The sequence below is a fragment of the Lissotriton helveticus genome, chromosome 11 (genome assembly GCF_964261635.1).
Source record: "Lissotriton helveticus chromosome 11, aLisHel1.1, whole genome shotgun sequence".
Lineage (NCBI taxonomy): Eukaryota > Metazoa > Chordata > Amphibia > Caudata > Salamandridae > Lissotriton > Lissotriton helveticus.
Window position 1 is genome coordinate 215,577,091 of NC_136072.1, and position 22,438 is coordinate 215,599,528.

The 22,438-nt window shown below is 41.9% G+C and overlaps 1 protein-coding gene across 1 annotated transcript in view; it reads left to right on the forward strand.

The window, feature by feature from the left end:
• Positions 1-276: 276 nt before the first annotated feature.
• Positions 277-22,438, forward strand: part of LOC144792503 (arylacetamide deacetylase-like) — a 79,669-nt gene continuing 57,507 nt past the window's right edge. Inside the window, exon 1 of the mRNA XM_078667553.1 lies at positions 277-527. Coding sequence (XP_078523679.1) covers positions 387-527 — 141 coding nt within the window. The 5' untranslated portion in view covers positions 277-386. The remainder of the gene's footprint in view (positions 528-22,438) is intronic.

The following is a 22,438-nucleotide window of genomic DNA, read 5'->3' on the forward strand; positions in this document are numbered from 1 at the left end:
ATTTTGCTGAGCATTACGATTTCTTATTTTGTAAAATGCTAAATCATAAAGCAGAACTCTGTCCTTTCATCGAATGTATTGCATAACCATGCACTCTTGCCAGGTCACACAGATAAAGCCTTGAGACACCCCTTGTTGTAAATAATTGAGACAAAGGCTAGCACGCCTGTTTTTGAAACTGCCTTGTGCAAACCTTGTTACTAATTCACAGCATGGACTGCTTGTGGTTTGCCAAACCCCTGCTCCCTTCTTATTGGACAGAGAGAACCTGAGTCCAAGTTCCACCAGGTGTCAGATGAAAGCTGCAACTGTAGTGAAACCCCGTGTGTGATTGTTCTGGCTAGAAGGAGATTTACCTCGAGCAGCACTGAATGAGAGGGTAATTTATGATGGCCTCGAAATTACTGTTCTTCACAATCGCTGCTATTTTTGTGGCGTATTGTTTTTACAAACCTCTTCCAGAAAACACAGAGGAAAGATGGAAAATGACTGTATTAAGTTGGATGTTTGGAACAGTTACACGTGTGGTAAGTTCCACATTTTATCTTCAGACCTCTAATGCGACGACATACTCTAGAAAGTACTGTTTGCTGCTATATATATATATATATATATATTTGGAAAAATGTTAAATATGTAACTAAACCCAAGAAACCTCCTCTAAAAATGATATGTCTAAATACATTATTCGGTATCGTACATCATATGTAGCTTATTAAGGGTTACTTACATACGTTTTTTAATGTATGGATCGGTTTATGAACTGAATATTGTCTTCATGGCCAGAATATATTAATCTTTATTTCACAATGTTGTGAATCTATTTCCTGTACATGTGTGAGGCCTAATTTAAATAGAACAACGAACACACAGAACTCTAATGAGGCAATTTTTATGCAAAGGCTTAGCAGCAGAGGTTAGATAACTCCAGGAAGCGGTTGGCGAAGTGGAAACAAGGATTCTGTAAGTATTAGACAAGCACTCACATTGAATAAACTGACCATCCGCCAGAACTATTTTATTAATCAATATCGGCCTCATTTACAAAGCAATATGGCAGTCGCTAAGTTCAAATCGGAGCCCGGTATTTTTAAATGTGCGAAACTCAAATTGTGATTCGGTAACACATTACAGAATGGCTGTTTGGGTTTGGCCAATAAATATCGAATAGGTCTTTGCAAAGGGTATGCCAAGGGGTCCTTTCCAAATACCCATGTCTTTGTGTACTAATGTTTTGAGACTGTAATCCGGTCACAAAACATTAATATTTTACCACCAGGTCAAGAGAGATGGTAACCATTCGCCAATGAGAAGGGGTCTCCAATACGAGGATACCTTAGCTCATGTACTGTGAAGATAAGCAAGGGGGTGCCCCAGGGCTCTTGCTTGAACCTGACCCTATTCAATATCTATGTGGCCCCCACATTATGGTACTACTACAATGATGAGACTACAATGATGAGACTGCGAGCCCCGGCAGTTGTGGTGATCCCCTCATGGTCTAACTGATACGCCCATAATGCAGCAGTCGGACCACTGGTGCGGCAGTCCACAACTGCCACCACACCTACACCACAGGTTCAGTGATCCCATGGACCGCTGAACTCGTAATCAGACCCTTACTGTGTACCCTTTTGTCCACAGGGTTCTTAATTACTCAAAGGAAGTCACCAGATCTCGAACGATTAAAAGTTTGTTATTGCATTTTGAATTTTGACCCTTTTTTTTATATATAATACAAGCCCCATAGTTGTCAGTTGGACCAATTAACAAACTTATTATGCTACTAATTAAAGTTAGGGTTCGCAGTTAACATAATTCACAATTGGAAAATCTAATTCCAGAGTCACAGAATCAGGAATCATAGCACTTTCTACTCATCAATGAAAAATTCTCCCTCAAATGTATGTCTGTCTAGTGAAATTTCCATATGAACATTTATGATCAGAGGGTCTGGTTTGTAGTCAATTAAAGGTGGGTCCCCTTGCTGGTCTTGATGAATGCTCTCTAACATAGTTGTAGGTATTCACAAAGCTTTTACAGGTCAATTTCCACCATTAAAATGTTTGGAGAATTTTTCCAGTCAAGGACAAGGCAAAACCTAATTCCAGGGTAATAATGAAGACGAACACACCAAAAATGGAGTGGGTATAGCGCAGGATTTGGGCTGTGTACTCACCCCTTTCTTGTTCTTTACATCAGAGATCAACATGGATCCCTTTCTTTAGGTCCCCCCTTCACAGCAGCATGTTCACTCCGAGGATTACGACCATGTTCGTGTTGATGTATACGTGAGTTATTTTTATACCATATACCGATTGCCTGGACAGGCCACATATGGACCAGATTCCGGCAATGTGTAGATGGTATTTTTCCACATGTATTGTGCATATGTGCGTATCCGACATATATGCAGTCGAAATGCTCACACAGGCATCGATCAATCAATCAATCAATCAGTGGTTTATAAAGCGTGCTACTCACCCGTGAGGTCTCAAGGCGCTGGTAGCGGGGGTGCAGCTCCGGATCAGTCGAAGAACCAGTTCTTGAGGCTTTTCCTGAAGGTGTACAGAGTGGGGGAGGGTCTGATGTTGACTGGGATCTTGTTCCAGGTCTTTGCTGTGACATATGACATTGATACATATGGAAAGCTAATCACTACCACAGCAGAATTTCCACAGCCACACTGTAGGCACCCTGGTAACTCATAATACGGCAGTTGGTGTTCGGGTAGTCGGACTGTCAAACTCCTCATAAGGTCTTTAAATTTAAATCCCATAGGAAATAATGCTAAAAATAAATTCAATAAATCACATTAATTAACAATACAAATACAAATAATGTAATGTTTATAATTACTCATAAAAATAAAACATTTATTATTGATGAATACCATATATTAAGTTATTAGTTAATATAAAATTGCTTTTTATTTAAGTATAATTGCATTTCCTTTAAATAATTCTATACATAGCTTTTCTTAATTAAAAATACATTCTCAACATGTATTTTCTTAGTAGAGGTGGGAATACATTTTTTAATAAAAGCTTCAGAAAAATAATTGTTATTTTAGACAGTGGGGCCGAATATGATGCTGGGCAGACCCCAACCAAGTGACCGGCATTTGCAGTCAGCCCAACATCTGTCCACACGGTCTGCCAGCCGCATTAAGATGCAGCTGGCGGAGGCATTGGACAGAGGGACCATCAGCAGGAGCATCAGAAAAACCTCAATCCCATAATGACTGCGGAGCCAGTTCTCGGCCCCACAGTCGGGATTATGATGTCACTTTCCGACAGTCTTTCCATCTCTGCCTTTCCGGCATGGAAAAGCTGTTGGAAAGTGACTTTGGGGGCATCTAGCAGGGCTCCTGTCTCGCCGTGCCTCTGCTATGGGGCCTGGGGGGCACCTATGATACCCCATAAACATCCCTGTACCATGTGGCAGGCACCGTATAGCAAGGATGTTTACAAGCATCCATTTTTAAATGGCAGCTAGTGCTGTGGGCCTTTTCTGCCCGCCGCATAAGCTGCCATTGAAAAATGTATGTTTCCCACCACCCACAGGGCAGTCGCATCCAAATTGTGAGGCCGGAACCGCCGACCTATGGTCGGGCAGTTCCAATCCGCAACAGTATTGTGCAAACTTACGTCCACCCGACATCATAATCAGCCCCAAATAAATGTATGTTATTTAATATTTAGTTAAAAATTGAGTTGATAGTTCTGTATAGCATTTTTTTTTTAAATCCACATTTAGGGGTCGATTCCGATTCGGTAAAATGCCCTCCGAATAGCCGTACGGAGCTTTTTTCCCGTACGAATCATATGTAGAACCGTACCCATACTGACGATGTAGTACGATGTGTACCTAAAGCAGTTCTCTGTACGAATCGTACCGAAGACCGTACAACTCACAAATCCATACGAATCGTATTCAGAACGCGCAGTACGCGATGTCCACACGGAACGAAGCTGCATTTTCTGACCCAGCAAGTACGAATCGTATCGACAACACTCCGTACGACTCTTTTTCTACGGGAGCTTAAAACGTCCGTAAAAGCAGATTTCGCCTCAAAATGCGCATGAAATGGACCCCCCGGATATGGTGCGTACACCCCTGGATTTCAGGGGTATGGTGCGTATGTCCCCGTGCGTACACCCCATGATCGTAGGTGTACGGACTGTAGGGGTATGGTTTGTACACCCCAAGGTCGTAGGTGTACGGTGCGTACACCCCGTACGTACAACCCTTGATTTTAGGGGTACGGTGCGTATGTGATAGTGTTGCCCTCCATACGAATTGCTCATACGCGACCTTTACCGTACAAATCTCGTACTCATTCCCCAGTCCGGATCGAACTTGGCGGGTCGTACGGCATTTTTATGAATCATACGGTTCACTGCGTGGGTCGATGTCGTACAGATTTACACTTCATTTTTGTACAGTTTGCAATGATTCGGACGTATTTTCTCGCAACGGATCGTACTACGCGATTCGGACGGATCTGTACGATTTGGACGGAAACGGCTACGAATACGAATCGTCGTACGGATTTGTTTCCCGAATACGAATCAAACCCTTAATATGTATATATTTGTACATATTTTTGATATTACTATGTACATTCAAATATTTAAAATATTTCTTCAGTTAGATAAACTTTTTTTACTTTTCCCTAATCTTTACCATCAGGAGAATCTATATTTGGGATGTAGCTCTCCCCAAGATAACGCATAGGGAAAGGTTAAAAGCATTTATTATACAAAACAATTTTCATGTTAAATATTAAAATAATATAAATGTATATATTTATTTTAAAGGTAGAACACAAATGCTACAGCAACAATAATTTCATTTTGAAATACATATGTAATCAATTTAAATATATTAAATTAAATACAAATGTTTTTTAAGAAGTGTAAATAAAAAAAGAAATTTCCACCCAAAAAAAAAAAAAACATGTTTTGTAATATCCATTAATAATGATTCAAAGTAGAGCTCGGAATAATTAAAAATATTTCAATTATATTTAGTAAACCTTAATTACAGTTTAATTTCTGAATTCAAGAAACATTGTACAAAACATTTTTAACATTTTTGAACATTAAATTAGATTCATTTATATTTGTAAGACTTTCAATTAATTTAATTTATTTAACTAAATTTTATTTAATTTACCATTATTTCTTCTGAATTTTATTTTAATTATCTACCACCATGATTATTTCTTTAGGAATGATTTCCAATGTATGTTCCTAAACTTACTACTGTATCTAATATCTCTAAGCAAATCTTTAAGAAGCTTGTAAATAAATCTATAAAATTGCAAAGTTGGATGGCAGACAAAGATACCCTGTCTAAACGTCGCCACGAGTGGCTGGTGTTGAAATCATATTCCACTTTTAGGGAATCAGCCTTGCTAGCTGCGCCTTACCACCGGAAGATCAAACAATCGTTTCTGGCCCTGAGATTTGGAAAAATACCCCCGCTAGACCTCATGCCAAAATGGAGGATGTCCGGCCAAAGTGAAGACCAGTCTTGCCGTCTATGCCACCATGGGCCTGAATCCCTGCTTCACTTCGTCTGTGTTTGTCCCTCTTTGATGGTTCAACGAAGAGTTCTATTAAGACGGCAGTTCCTTGAATGGGGAATTAGGTCCTGCAGGCATTCACTGGTGGAGTCCATGGACCCAATCAACACCATGCTGAACATTAGACTGACTCAGTTATTGATCTGTTTTAAGAAAATGATCAGCTGACAGGATATGTGATGTGTAATCTGGAGGTGGTCCCTGAATGTAATCCTAAATTGTGATAACTCGGAAACCCTTAATGTTAACCGAGCACGCACAGTAACAGTGAAGGACGGGCTGCTAGGGACTAAAACTAGTAGTTCCCTATCCAATTAGACTCAGATAATTACTTTATCTATTTCTGTATTTTTAATGATGTGAACATTTGTATAATTCTTTTTTATAGTGGGTTTTTTAGTCCATCTGGCACCATATTCATAACTTTCTTAGTACTGCTTATAGGCATTTTAATTATATATATTATGGTACTTGAGAGACATTTTAGTTATCTGTGCAAAAAGCTTGCATTTTTATACATTAGGGTAACAAATGATTTCTGTTTAGTCACTTTTTTAGTCATTTTTTTCTAACATAGATTAGTGTGGGTATCCTGACTAAAATTTCTAGGAAGGAAAGTTGAAGAAAGCAAATGGTATGTAGCGTGAAGAGTCGTGGTTATAATAGCTGTATGACACACCTGTTTTATATCCATTTTACTTTTTACTTTTTATTCGTTATGTACTTTTTAACCGTGTGATTTCGTTTATGGTTTTAATCCATACTGATATAATAAAGAGAGAGCCCAAACCTTTGAGGTGGGTAATCTCAGGAACCACAGCACCAATCACAACACCCAATATAGTGTTGGAAAGGGCAGTTGCAGCAGAAGGATATAGGCTATGCAGACGCCCACCATATACATTTAAAAGGTAAAAGAACCTTGCCAGCAAAGTAGTCCCTTGTGGGTGTGTCTGCGTTGTGCTGTGGGCGTGTGCTGGGGGCGTGACAAACACTGGGGGCATGTGGTACGTTCGCCCTTCATGCCATGTCTCATATCGTGTGCTAATCCCACCCTGCTCCCTTTAAATACACCTGCACCCCAAAATCATAACCCACCCTTACTCCTTAAAATACCCCAACACCCTTAAACACTAACCCATCTTAACCCTATAAATATACCCTGTACCCCAAAACCCAAACTTATCCCTAAACCCTAAAAATACCCCTGTACCCCAAAACCCAAACCTAGCCCTGAACCCTATAAATACCCCTGTACCTCAAAACCCAAACCTACCCCTGAACCCTAAAAATACCCCTGTACCCCAAAACCTGAACCCTAAAAATACCACTGTACCCCAAAATCCAAACCTACCCCTGAACCCTAAAATAACCTTGTACCCCAAAATCGAAACCTAGCCCTGAACCCTTAAAATACCCCTGTACCCCAAAACCCAAACCTACCCCTGAACCCTAAAAATACCCCTGTACCCCAAAACCCAAACCTAGCCCTGAACCCTAAAATACCCCTGTACCCCAATACCAAAACCTAGCCCTGAACTCTAAAAATACCCCTGTACCTCAAAACTCAAACTTAGCCCTGAACCCTAAAAATACCCCTGTACCCCAAAACCCAAACCTAGCCCTGAACCTTAAAAATACCCCTGTACCCCAAAACCCATACCTATCTCTAAACCCTAAAACTAACCCTGTACCCCATAACCCAAAACTATATCTGAACACTTAAAATACCCAAACACCCCAAAACATATACCTCAGTATCCTAAAACGTATACCCCTATACCCATACTTACCTTATCTAAACATAAAAAACATGCTTTTACCATTCATGCATTTACAACGAATTTCGTTGTAAATGTATGCATGGTAAAAGCATATAAAATGTAATGCCATGTGTTATAATGGCATTGCGGAGTCATGGTACTTTCGTAATGAAAGTATGCGGAGTGATGGTATGCGGAAAGAAAGTTGCGGAATAATGGGTGTTTACCCTCCCCCGGTAAGTACATTGGTGGAACAGCGGCTGACATCTCCAGCAACATACTCATATTTTTTCACCACCCGTCTCTCTCATTGATGGCCAGCACCGACATACACTTGTTGTTGTTGTCGAGTTCGCGCTATATAATATTGCAAGGAAAAATAAAGTAGGGAAACTCAAGTTCACACACTACTGAACGCTCACTCTTAAGTGCATCAGCAGTACACTGTGAATCGGAGAGTTACAAAGGCCTGTCACAGATAAGAAATGCTATCAAAACGAAATCCTACAAAACAATATACTACTGGCCGGCAGCAATTCATACCCGGACAACATTGGGACGGGCTGCTAGTTGACTAATAAACTAAACTACTCATACTGTTTCTTTTTTGTCACTAGTATTTTACATCTCATACATTTGGCTACAACCAGGCCCGGACTGGCCGTAGCGGGCACCGGGCAATTCCCCGGTGCGCCGCACCGGTGGGGGCCGGTTTTGGGCAAAAACGGCCCTGTAACAAAATCGGCCGAAAACCGGCCCTGGCAAAGAGCTCGGCGGCACTCCCAACCCCCACGTGGAGGGCGGTAGGGGGGCGGCCGAACACTTTGCCAGGGCCGGTTTTGGTTCCCAGTCCGGCCCTGGCTACAACCCCTGTTTCATTAGTGGAGAGTACCAAGTATACACTTTTAAGTAACTTTACACAGATTTTGTGACTCGCCAAAAGCAATGTAGTTACTCAACAGTGTAAGAGTCAATAACAAATGTAAATCACTCACAAATGTAAGCTGCCTTTATGAATAGTACTCGTCGGGTTGAAGAGAGTCACATAGCAGATCCTACTCAATTAGAAATGATGCAGGTAAATCAGATTAGTGTTAAATAAATTAAAAGGTAGAAATAGCATTCTCATTTCACAGTTGATGGGCCTATGTAACACTTTTATCTCTCCATTTATTGAAATAAAAGGACTTAATGCTTATTTTAAAATGATTTTTAAGTCATACTCAAGAGTTCATGAAACATGGTTGAGCTGGCTGAATAATACTTCAAAAAGTAAAAACAGTGTATTTTTAAAAAAAGGGTACTTAGAAATATAATAATAATTAGATATTTGAATAACATTTTGAAATATGAATTTGGTAAACAGTGCATAACGTTTTCAAATTATTATGGATCAATGATATTATTTAAAATCGAGTAATCTAACACTTCCTTCGTTTCTTCTTATTTTTAATTTAAATAAATCAATATGAGGTACAGCCGCGGTCGGTAGGGGAGTACCTGCCGGGGCGGTGAAGTGGAGAAGGGCAGGGTGGGGGTTAGTAATGTATGGATAATGGAGGTTTGCAGGTAAGTAAACATTTAAATAAATCAAACGAATTTCGTTGGGCGCACTGCATACCCAAATGCAATATCCTTCGGGGTCAAGTTCGCGCTATATAACACTTTATAAACAAATAAATAAATATAAATAAATATGTAGGCAGCTGGTGAATCTGTGGGGAGCCTGCCATTTAAGAGGCGTAAGCCTATATTGTTGAGCTCTGTGCTGACTTCCGTCACATGCTTGTCCTGTCTTTGGAATCTGGAGTTGATCTTGGGTATGTTCCATGTTTGATCCTCTGATTTATGTCATATGTTGTTGACTTCTATGGTCGTTAAGTTTGCACTAATATCTCCAATTAGGAGCCATAATGAGTCTGTGTGTGAAGCTCTGAAGTCTTTCAATGCAGGAAGTAGTGAGGCCAGTGCTTTCCCACATTTGCACTTTGCTTGATGTAGATATATACTGCCTATAATCAATGGCAGACCTCTTGGTTGATTGCTTGTGGTGCTCTGTGTGATGCACATGACAATATAGTCATCCTTCCCTATTACCAATGATGACACTGATACCATAAGTTCATTCTTCATGCAGATGGTGGCGCTCCCCGGGGCGGAGCTCCAGCTGCTGATGCAGTTGGTGGGGATTCATACACCTTGAGGTCCTCCAGCCATGGAGTAAAATCTAGAGCCAATGTTTCATGCACTGAGATTATATCCGCCAAACTTAAGGATGCTATTGCTTTACTTTTGATGTTTGATTTTGAAAGATTCCTGGCATTTCCATGAGAATACAGTATACGTGGATGGCTGCTTCTTTCTTTTGCGCGGGGGCTCCTTGTTAGGGCACCTTGCAGTTTGTGATCTGCTTTTGGCTGGAGTTGCATGTTCAGTTGTTCCCAGAGGCTGTATGTATTCTCATTTTTTCGCCCTTGGGAACCAGTGGAGGTTTGATTGCACTTTTTGCCCCGAGCTGTCTTGAATCCTGTGGTTTTGGTTCTCTGCTTGTGGATCCAATCTTGCTTGCACTCTCTCCTTGCACGGCATGTTTCATGAATATAGCCGGGTATTTTGGAAGTAATGGGTTTCAGATTTTTATTCCCCATTGCTCTATACGCGTTTGGTTTTCCTTCAGTGCTTGGAACTGTTTGAAACTTATGAAGGTAACTTCTGATCACGCATTTACCTCTCTGTTAGCCAGTTGGAGAAAAGCAACTGATTCAGTGTCCCTTTTGTTAATTGCTTCCAGGCCTGGGTTCTGAGCATAGCTTGTTTAAGAGATCCTATTTGCGCTTTGATGTTTATTCTTCGTATAGTATGGTATTTTTGTTTTACTTTGTGAGCGGATGAGGTTATTTCTCAGGCTCTGCATGGCTGCAGTATCTGGGCATGGGGGATTGCTTTCAGGACTGGTTGTTTGGAGTCGATCCTTGGAAGCTGGTCTTGATGGTTAATAGCCTTGATGTTGCTGTGTGATCTCAAGATCACAGTAAATTATTTGGAGTCTCCCCCACTTCGTGCTGTCGCTCCAACTTTTCAAATTGTGTTCTAGAGTGTGGACTAGAAGGCAACAAGTCTTCCCCCGTGAGGCTCAGTAGTTTGATGTTGCCTTTTTGATTTTGTCATGTGCCCTGGGGGCGACTGCTTGGATCTTTGCTGCATTCTCCTGGGATCAGCTTTCATCTTTTAGTGTATTTGGTAGTGAGCTTCTCAATGTGAGTTTTGTAATGGTTTTCTCTTCCTTATCTCTTCCCCAACTGCAGACTGGTGTAATCGTGTTTTCCCCCAATAGGGGTAGAGTGCTACTGAGCTACCTCCTAGACTTATTAAGCTTCTTTACCCTTTTCTTATTTTTCCTCGACATTGGTTGTGCCTCTGGAGGTGGACTTTCCTTGTCAGTGTTAATCCCTTCCTCCTTGCGTTTGACCTCCTGACTGAAAGTTGATTCCTGGGTTTTCAGTCGACTTGTCCTCAGGTCATGTTTGTACCTGGGTTGTGCTGGAATGCATGAGCGGTTCCTTTCCACTGTTTATTGCTAAGTTATACAAAGGGGCACATGCATCATTGAAGGATTTTGCACTTCCTAAATTGCGAAAATTTAGGAATCGCAATTTAGGAATTGCAAAATCCTATGCATCAAGAAATCCTAAAATTTTTTAGGATTACTTAATTTTCGGAAATTGCGATTCCTTAATTGCGAATCGCAATTAAGGAATGGCATTACATTGATTCCTAGAGGCCCATAGGAATCAATGCCTTTTTGCGAATTTTTCTTTTACGAATGACATTGTGTTGATGCATTGCAAGGGTGCTGAGGGGAGTCCAAAGGACCCCCCCCTGCACCCTTGAAATGTTTGTTTTAGTGCAAGTTTCACACACACATGTCCAAAGGACATGTGTGTGTGTAACATGACACTTTCCAAAATGCATTTTTGTGCTTTTTTTCAGAATTTCGCAAATTAACACGAGGGTCAACCTCGTGTTAATTTGCACTTCCTATTTCAAAATTCGCATTTTTTAAAGAATTCATGCATTGCATTTAAGGAATTGCACAAATGCGATTCCTTAAATGCATTCGCATTTTTAGGAATTGCAAAAAAATGCGGATTTTCAAAAATTTTTCATGCATCCCAAAAACTTATTTAGGAAGTGCAAACGGCCGAATTTACCGATTCGCACCGTTTGCACTTCCTAAATAGGTTGATGCACGTGCCCCAAAGTGTTTGGGATTGAAGGAGAACATGCTCTTGGCTAGTGATCACTTGTGAGTTCCTAGGTATGAACTGCCTCTTGTCTTGTCCCTGTCATTGACACCTTTTTTTAAAGTCTTCAATAAGGGTCCCCATTACTCTGGGAGGTAAGAAAGCTTTTCTATCAGAGGGCTACATGTGCATTGTGGTTGTCACCCTTCGATATGGCAAAGCTTGAGTCCTCATTGTTAGCTTAGTTCTTGGAGCTTCCAGTCTATTGTCATTAGGAGGGAGCCTATTGTTTGTAGGAAGGCTACTTGCATGTTCAGTTTATCTGTGTGGAGTGAGGCAGCCCGGGCCATTACAGAGATTGTGCTGCAAATTTTGCTCATTATCTGCCTTTCTATTTGTTTATAAGGTGCAGCCGGGGTAGGAGGTGGTCATTCAGAATAAGAGCCTGAGGGGTCGGTACAGCTGATTCTGTTGCCAGAGCTTCATCATAGTCAATATTGCTGCCCCTCAGGAATCATGTATATCTGCTCTCTATCAGTCCACTCCCAGTGTAGAGATAAGAAGTGCTTGCTGTCAGTGGAGATTGCATGTTTCCAACTTCCACAGGTGGGTTCTTGCTCTTTAGATTGTTAGTTGGTTTGATGGTTATCACTATGGGGCGTAATGCCGGTACAGGCTTCGGCTAATGGTAAAGCAGTTGTGTTGAGTTCTGCTGCAGAGGTACACTGAGGGCCCTACTATGTGTTTGACAGTGCAGGAGCTGGACTATCTCGCTTCCACACCGCCAAACCCATATACGAACCTTCTGCCAGATCAGGGGTTTTCTTCTGTCTGGTGGGCGGTTCTTTAACATTCCCATGGCGGTGCCTACAAAATAGGCAACGTAATGGGACCTTCAAAGGCAATACCTGTATGGCATTAACTGCTGCAGTCCATGGCGTGCAGGTATTATGTTTCATATTGGTACTCTAATATAGGTCCAGGGAACATTGTATCCTTTCCCTACATCATCTCCCCTCCATTACACATGAACAAACCTTATAAGGACATTACTCCTATTAAGGGCAGAATGCCTTATAGGGACAGAACGCCTTATAAGGATTTAAGCCTTTTATGGACTAAACCTTTCACCTAGTTCCATGCAGAGGGAGGGTTTTTCCCAATCAGTAATGCTAAGACGTCATCCTTAGCACATGACACTATTCCTGTGGCATGGAGAGCATGGGACCCACGTCTGGGCATGCACATCCCTCTCGGGGTGACAAATGCAAAAACAACAGTTGATGGACAAAATGCAGAACAATGTCATGCATTCATCCCAGTACAAAGATCCGGGCCTAAATCCATTGTTTTTTTTTTTTGTCCTCATATTCCACCAGGTTTCAAATATTACAGGTTGTTCGAGTACCATATGCTGTCTCAGTGCATGACTGGCAAGGGTTATAAACTGTTCCTATTTCGCAACCCTTCAGCATAACAGAGGTACCTTAGGCCTGTGATTGGAAACCGTGTAATCGTGGATGATACTGCAACCAAACCGGAAGGATATAACCAGGTAAACAATGGGAGGTAAACCATAGCAGCATAATCATAGGACCGGGAAAAAAAAGAAAAAAACCCGGACAGTTAATTCCATTTCAGCAGATGCCAAAAGGATCTTTTATTGCGGTTCCCAGCTCTTGCCAAGTCAAGTCTAGACACTTGTAGGACCGAAGCTCGCCAGTCAGGTAGCGAAGGTGGATACTGATCCTTCCACTTTATACAAATCTCCCTTCTTGCCAGCAAAATGGAGTAGAAAATAAGATTTTTCACGGGGCTTCGAACTCCATCGCTCACTCCCAAAATGACAAGAGGTAGGTCTATTGAAATTTGGAAACCCAAAGAATCAGAAAGCAAATTACTAATGGAATCCCAAAAAGCTAAGATACAGGGACATTCAAAAAACATATGTGCATCGGTGGCCTCCAACAGACCACATCTAGCACAGGCCACCGGGGAACCTTGGACAAATTTTGAGAGCCTTTGTGGTGAGCAATATGCCCTGTGAAGCGTGTAAAGGTGGTTCTTACGCAACCATGCGGGCTTCACAATATCCCATAGGACTTGAAATGATATAGACCACAGATGGTTTAGGTTAGGACAGGCAAGGGCAGAGCCCCACAGCACCTCTGGTAGTTGGAATTCACCATCTGACTCCTCCAATATCCAGTTATACCACACAGATACCTCTTTTTTGCCCGATGGTTTGTCCAAAAGTAGAGTCTCAAGTTGGTTGCCACCCCCGACTGGAGTTCCACTTCGAACTAAAATTTGCGAGGTATAGTGCTGCATCCAGCTGGTAATTTGAATATATTTAAATTTAGAGAGGTTTGATCCTATCTTCACATTTAAAACTAATAGTCTCCTCTTCCCTCAACCGCTGAGGGAAAGGCTCTATGTATAGATCGAACAATAGAGGGGAAAAAGGGCAACCCTGACGGGTTCCCCTAGTAATGGGAAAGGGATCCGACAGTTCGCCATTCACCAACACACAGGCAGAAGGCTTTGAGTATAGAAGTCTTACAGCATGACCAAAGTTCTCCCCAATATTAAACTTATCCAAGACCCCCGACAGGTTAGCCCAATTCACCCTGTCGAAGGCCTTGGTTGCATCAAGTGCCAGGACGGCCAAAGGGAGTGAGTGCGTTGTTGCTATATCTATAGCCCCTATCAAATTATAGGTTAGCTCATACAATTGACGGTCCTTCATGAACCCCTTTTGGTCCTGATGCAAGACACCCGGCACTACTATACTCAACCTCTTCGCAAGAACCGAGGCAAAAATCTTATAATCCCCGTTCAAGATGGATATAGGCCTGTATGACCCGCAGGTCAGTGCTGATTTCTCTGGTTTTAAAATTAGGGTTATCGAAGCACTATCCCAGGAAACAGGGGGAGATGTTCCATCCTGCAAGATTTGGTTAAATAACCTAGTTAGAAAGGGAATGACTGCTTGCTCGAGGACCCTATAAATCTCAGCTGGGAGTCTATCCGGGCCAGCAGCCTTCCCCTTACCACTATTAAGGATGGCAGCCCTAACCTCCCCCTCCGTGATGCTAACATTCAGAAAGGCCCGTTGCTCATCAGATAGGGATGGAAGAGACACCTTGTCCAACCAGTTGTCAATAATTTCTTTACCCAATATTTTATCTTCATGGTAGATATTTAGAAAAAAGCCTCTAAAGATTCTCCTGATATCCCCATCTGATGAGTACAGTATGTTATCATGGACTATGGACTCGATATTATTGCGCACCCGGTCGGTTCTAGCTTTCCAGGCCAGCAATTTACCAGCCCCCTCGCCAAATTGGAAGTGAGCAATCTTGCTAGCCTCCCATTTCTCCTGCAACCGTTGATTCAGCACAGACCCCAATTGCGCTTTCAAAGATAACAACTTACTATCAAGAGTTTGAGTAGAAACACCAGATGGGGCTTGATCCATTTCCTCTTGCGCTTCCAACATTTCTGCCTCTATGGACGCTACCTTCTCTTTATAACACTTCCTTCGAAATGAGACCTTGTTTGTAATGAGGCCTCTTAAGAAGGCCTTAAGAGCATCCCAAACTACCCCCGGGGCAGCTGACCCAATGTTGGTCTCTATAAAAAGCTGTGTTTCAATAAGTAGGGAGGATATATCCTCTGCTGCTGATAGAAGTGAGCGGTCAAACGTCCAAGATCTAGACATCTTAGGGAAACCCTCAAGTTCCATAAAGACTGCCAAATGATCCGATAAGTGGGATGGAAGATACATAATATTTTTCACACATGCGACCAAACGATGGTTAATTAGAACAAAGTCGATCCTAGACTGGTGGTGGTATTTCTGGTTACGAAAAGAAACCCCCTGCTTCTTTCCAGCCCTGTTCCTCCAGATATCAACAAGCCCAGACTGCTTCATAGACCTAAGTAAGGAAACCCCCGTCTTTGAAAGAGCCAGAGGTCGGCTGTTCGGGGTTTTATCTAAACGAGGGTCCAGAACTATATTAAAGTCCCCAGCCAGGATCGTCGGTTCAGGGAAAGACAACAAATGCGAAAGTATAGACTTTAGTACGGATGGGCCGTCTATATTAGGCACATAATAGCCCACTATCGTGATTTGTGCGCCAGCTATTATCACTGAAGCGATGACCCATCTGCCACCTGGGTCCACTATTTTTGACACTAATCTAACTTGCAGAGGTTTTTTAAAGATGACTGTCACTCCTCTGGTGCTAGAAGATTGGGAGGTAGAGATAGAAAAGTCGATCCACCTATTTTTCTTCACCATCGAGAGTACTTCCGCCTCTGTCAGATGGGCCTCCTGGAGAATGATGACCTGCGCATCAGAATCCCGCAAATACTGCATGATCTTATACGACCTAGGTCTGGTGCGGAGGCCATTCACGTTCCAGGAGACAACTTTCACATTACTCATAAGGGGTCAACAATGCCCTCCCCCAACTACGCACAACCGCAGTAAGCCAAAAACTGTGCCCTAAACTGAATATTGCCATACTACGTCCAAAGACTTCAAACCAACAACACTCCAGAAACCTATGGAAAATGAGTTTTATTTTATTTTTACTTCTCACCCCCCTCCCCCCCATCCCCCCCGTGCCCTAGACTACCCACCACCCACCCCAGGGAAACCCTTGCCCTATCTATCCGGAACTGGTCCAGAAGATAGTGCCCCGATCCAATACTCCCACTGTGCTAACTATTAACTTAAAAACTCCAAAAGTGACAACTGTGCGTGGAGTAGCGGTTGCCTGGCTTAGACTAAGTATAAAACAAGCTAGCCCTGCGATCTAACCTTCCTCAGACAACCATTATTCCCAATATGCTCAGCACATTTTTTTAATTTTATTTTTATTTGTTTTCAAATAAGATAGGGAAAGAATTTTTTTTTATTTTTTTTTTCCCCTTTGTTTTCTTTCCCTTATTTATAGTCTCCATAGACTTATTACTGCCTCTTGCCTTCTTAAACGAAGGAAAAAACCCCTAGAGAGTACTAGAAGGGAACAATAGATAGAGAAAACTCAGCCAGAAGAGCCCTTCGCACCACCCTTAGATCCTCCAATACTAAGCAATAGCTCATCTGCCTCTTGTACAGACCTAATGTTAAACAATTTATTGTTGTACATTAGTCTCAGTGAGGCAGGGAACTTAAGCTGAGCTGATGCGCCTGCACTTCTAAATGCGTCTAGGCGCCGGCCAAGCTCCCATTGCTTCACAAGAGTGGCCCTTGAAAGGTCTGATCTAATTTGAAAATTGAACCCTTTCCCTGCCAATGCTTTATGCTTCAGTGCCGCAGTAAGAATATTTTCTTTAAGGGTATACGTATGGAAATTCACAAGAATTTTACGAGGTTTGTCTCTGTTAGGATTCCTCCTAAAGGGATCTCTAAGAATCCGTTGGATGTCTTTGGCCAGATCTTCAGATGATTCCACCAAATTCAGAACTTGTTTTAAAAGAGAGACCACATACAACTTAATGTCGGACCCTTCGCTACCCTCTGGGACATTCAAGATACGTAGGTTACTACGTCTAGAATTATTCTCGAGAGTTCCCAACCTCTCAGCCATTAAGAGATCTTCTTTCTTGAGCTTGGTGATATCAACTTTGGCCTGGTCTAAATGTAGCGACAGTCCCGCAACAGTCTCTTCCAGGGCTGATGTTCTCGCATAAAGGCCATCAATCTTGTTGTCTAGGGATTCACAGACATTTCTCATCGCTAGTTGGTTTGCTTTAGACGCTTCAAAACCATTTTTAATGTCACTGGTCAAAGCTAGTAACATAGACTGCAGGGAGGTAGTCGTGGAGGTGTGTGTAGGGGCATCAGTAGCCACCTGCAGAATTTTCTCTGCCGCCATTCCATCTGAGCCCAAACATCCCTCTCCTAATGATATTGGGGCTGTATCTACAACTTGGGAGGGCTGTACATTTTCTGCAGCCCCTGCATTTGTGTCTGTGTTCGTGTTTACGATTATATCAGCGTCAATGTCTGCGTCCAGACTGGGACCATCCACAAGGGCCAAGGAAGGGGGTTCCTCCATAGCAATGATACCAGCCCCGCTTAAATCCAGCAATTGACCCCCCAAGGCAACAGGCTGAACCAAAGTTAGATCTTCTGTGAGATGCAACACTTGTGGGATAGCCTCGAAGTAAGAACGCAGTGATGGAGTAATTTTGGACCCAGCACCAATCGGTAAATTATAACCCTTTAATGCCTTGCAGCTTTTTGCCCGCTTTGCTTTAATTTCCGTGCATAAATAAGAGGAGGTTTTCTTCGGTCTAGCTGCACCCAAATCTGGATTCTTGATTGGAACTTTTAAGCTTGGAGAAAGAGGCACAGCAAATGTTTCAACAGGTACTGGTTTAACTGGCTTAGAAGGTGTTGGTATTGGTGCTGGTGATAGAGATCGCAGGTCACCCGGCCAATAATTTCACCATACACGTACCAGGCCCATATTCAATTTATCATATACATTAATCGGGTGACCTTACACTCTACTACCAGCAACCTTGGTTCCTTTCCTATTTATTTCTACTGTACTCGACTTACCATTCCACCGTTACGGGTACCTAATGACCACAATGGATCAGGGAGCTAGCTGTAAAAGAAAAGCAGACAACAAAATACCAACATTTACTCTTTTATATTTTCATTAAATGACCACAGACTACTGGGAAGTTTTAAAGATTTTATCTAGAATTAAGATTCGGAAAGCATACAGTTTACGACAAAAAGGCAATCGATAATCAAGATAATGAAAAGTACATAACCATATAGGAAATATATCAGGGCAAACATTTATGAGTCTAAAAGGAAGATAAGGACATGGGAAATGCTAAGCAGATTTCAGAAATGGAAACTAAATAAAGGTATATCTACAGATGGGCAAATTTATGCACATAATAGAATTTCACTACAGGGAAATATTTCAAGAGTTTGGGCGAGAATTTAGAAAAGTCCTATACCTATAGGAAGGGTGAAAAATGGAACACGCTATAGTTCTAGGTAAACCACATCTAGATTTCATAAACGATATGAAGAATTGTGCTTAAAGGAAGGGTAACATAGGAACATGCTAGAAAACAGCAATAAAGTGTGAGCTTTCATTCAGTAGCTTTGCGAAAGCATGGCAAATCAATTATACGCAAAAAGTATGTCTTTATTGAAGCAAAGACAGAAAAATAGAAAGTGCAGTATAGAGTTTCAGCACTATATATTTACCTAGAATGGTGTGAAGACCAACCCTGGCCACGGATCAGTCAAGGACAGGAAATACCCCAAGGAAGGACAGTCATCAATGGGACAGCAGGTGCAGAATGGACACCCCAGGACAGGACAGGAAAACCAGATTAGGATCAGGACAGGACCACCAAGGCACGACCAGCACCCGCAGTTTGGAAGCAACGCCTGCGCTCCACCCTCTCTACAGCTATCGGCCAGAACCCCGATTGGGTTAGCGAACTCCCCAGCAAAGTGCTCTGCCAGCACTTAAGGTTTAGTAAAACCTTTCGAGTCTATGGTATATTTCGGACAGAGTGCTCCGCAGCGCTCTGTATTCAGTCACCTATTGAGTGCGTTGGGTCAGTGACAGGTCAGCTATTCGGACAAGTCGGACAATTTCTCTAGCTAAACCTAGGCTAGTTATACTGTTTTCGGGTCAGTGTACCACCCCCCAAATGTTGCAAGTGTCAGAATCCCCAATTTCGATTGGTCCCCAAGTAGGATAGGTCAGCACACCAATCAGAACAAACTTCTACAAGCCTAAATTTACATTTTCTGGGACCGCCTAGTGATTTTGGGGTTCTCGTGAGACAATCCTTGGAATACAATGGAAGAATAACAAATGTTACAATTTCGGTACAGTCAACTCCATCCTGCTGGGTCGCAGGTCGTGTTCTCAGGAGCATCTTGACTGTGACTGCCAGCTGGCTGAGTTCCACTGCTCAAGGTTGCCTTCTCTCTGCCTGAACGACATGCGCAGTAGAGGCTTTCAAGATGGTTCGCGTCTCCCTCAGACCCCTAATGTCGCGGTACATGAAAAGTAAGCGAAAACAAATTAAAACATAGAATATAAATGAATTCACTGTATACCATGAATTGCTACTCTATCCCCCTTACTTTATAATATCTATAGCGTGAGTGATTAGTGCAAACAGACAACAACATAAAACCATCCGTGCAAGCTTCACCATGTGAGTACACAGACAGCCATTTTAGAATCAAGTGCGCAAGCGCAAAGTTTTCCCACCAGAACTGCAAATGCGTCACGTCACGTGAGTGTGACTAACGCATGCGCAGATAGAAACCCGCCAAGCAGCAGCCATTTTAGATACAGACGTTATTGAATTAGTAAACACATATGCAAGCATCACTAGGACACCCCAAATGTCAGAATAAAGGGAAATTAGTAAGACGAACAGGTTGAATTACGCTATTACATGTTATTCGAGGTTCATGAGTACGAGCAAGCCGCGTAACGTGCGAATTCTTGCTCCATCAATCCCCTCTTTGATGATATTTACTATCATCACAAACTAATGGAATCAGATGCCAACTTTTCTCAGACTTTTCCCAATTCAATTTCTTCCAACATTCTATTCAGCTTTTCTTTAGTCTCTTTGTTAATGTGGGAATTTTTCACCCTTTTGTAAATCTGATTATTCAGTTCCTCTAATTCAAGTTCATTCACACTCCGTTTCACACCTCTCTTATTCACAGTGTACTTCTTTTGGTGTTTGCGACATTTGCAACAGACAAATATGAGGAATATGATGAAACCTATTACTCCAATTGGCATCAGTACCTTCAGCAAAAATCCTTTACCTAAATTAGAAAACCAATGACCTACAGCGGAGAGACCATCAGTAAGTCTCTTCCAGGCACTATCAACCTCCAGTGGTTTGAGATCCTTTTCCAAATTTGTAATGTTCTTTACATACCTTTTTAGTTGCACACTTTTGTCCGGTATGTAAGTGCAACAATGTTGCGCTTTCAACATCCGGCAGACTCCGCCCTCTTTTGCTAATAGGGTGTCAAGAGCAAGTCTGTTCTGTAAAACCATTGATCTGATCGCAACCATTTCGGTATTGACCAACAGAAATCCATGAGCTGTGTCAGTAGACAACAGATCCACTATTGTTGACAATTTGCAAATTCTGTGTGTGTTCAGAACCATTCCCACTCCAGGTATCAGTGCACTAAAAATACTACCCATTATTTCACCTTCGCTTTCTCTTTTACTACGCACTAAGCTATTAGTGTTTTCATTGCTTCCAGCAATTTCATTCACGTGGTATATTTTCAGGAAGACAATGCCAAAATAGCAGCTTCCATACCAGTGATCCGGCAATTTGAAATAAGCCTTGTTTCCACATATATAATAAATTCCGGGAAACACAGGTTCTGACCCATTTTTGAAACCCCAACCTCCAATAACCTTGTAATTGTGTTCACATTGACTGGAACCAATGAAAATGTTATTATAATAACTAGTCTTCTCACGGTGAAGACAGAGTTTCCCTTTTCTCTTGAAATCCAGCAACAAAGCAGGACCAGCCCCACCATCTGAGGTGCTTTCCATGTTTTCAGCCCATTTAGGAGTTTTCTAACTTTTATCATTTGCCTTTCTTTGGAATAATGAGTAACTACTCGCACCAACTGTGGTGAACTACTTTTTACTCGTCCATCTACATGCACTACATGTACCAGAGTGCTAAGGGGCGACCCGGAGGAGAGGCTAGTGGTGTGCGATCCATCTTGGTTGCCTTTCTTTGGAAACTCTCCCTTCTTTTCTCTGCCATGTTTAGAAACATTTTCTCTTGTTCATGTAATGAACAGGTTAAGTTATCTCTGTGTGCGTCATTTAAGTCTATGGTACCTATAGTCAGAAAGTATTCTCCCATATTACGTGTAACGTCACTTTTAGTATGTACAGGATTCAGGTTTCCACGTATAGGAAGTTCAGAAAAGATCACGTCTGAGTTAGAGTAATAGTACTGTAACGGTCCTCTTTTGTAGAATAAGCTAGCCAAAATACTACAGGAAATTCCATAAGTCAGGGGCAGGTGATGATAAGTCACGCCTTCAGCTACAGAAGTAGGTAGCTTCATGCAGACATAGCAGTCTTCTATTTCCATTGTTTCTACATAACGCACTAACAAGTTTGCGAATACATTTAAATGAGTCTGGTTCTTCATTGCGTGATAATGTAGTCCTCCCTCATCTGGTGCTTCTAAGTCCGGTTTTGTTTGCCTGAGGCTAAGTGTTTTCTCACGTCTTTCTATACTTCGTGTAGTCAGTTCTTCAGTGTCTTTGGTCACAGTCTGTGTAGGGTCAATATTAGTATTTTTGCTCACCATATAAGGAATAAAAACTGTTAGTCCTATCCATAACATTAATACTATGGCTACACTACATATACATGCTTTGCAGCATGTTTTACAACAACTACGTCTAGGCCTTCCATTCACAATTGAATCAGACATTTCTGCTTAACAGAAGTTTGCCAACCCCTCTTTGTAACTTTGCACAGGTAGCTTACGCTGAGCAATCTTCAGGTTGGTTCGTCTTCTTCAGCAGACTGATCAGCTGTCTGTTCTACGTCACTTTCGTCAGTTATATCAAGATCCTCAAATTCCTACAATATCAAATAAGTCCATTCAGGATCCTGATATTTTTCGTTCAGTCTCTTTATTCGATCACTTCTTCTTTTGGAGCTTTCTCCAGCTTGCTCTGCTATACGAGAACTTTTTCTTCTTTCCTCAAGCTTTTCTTCTACTGTTTTTAGTCTCAGTCTCAATCTCTT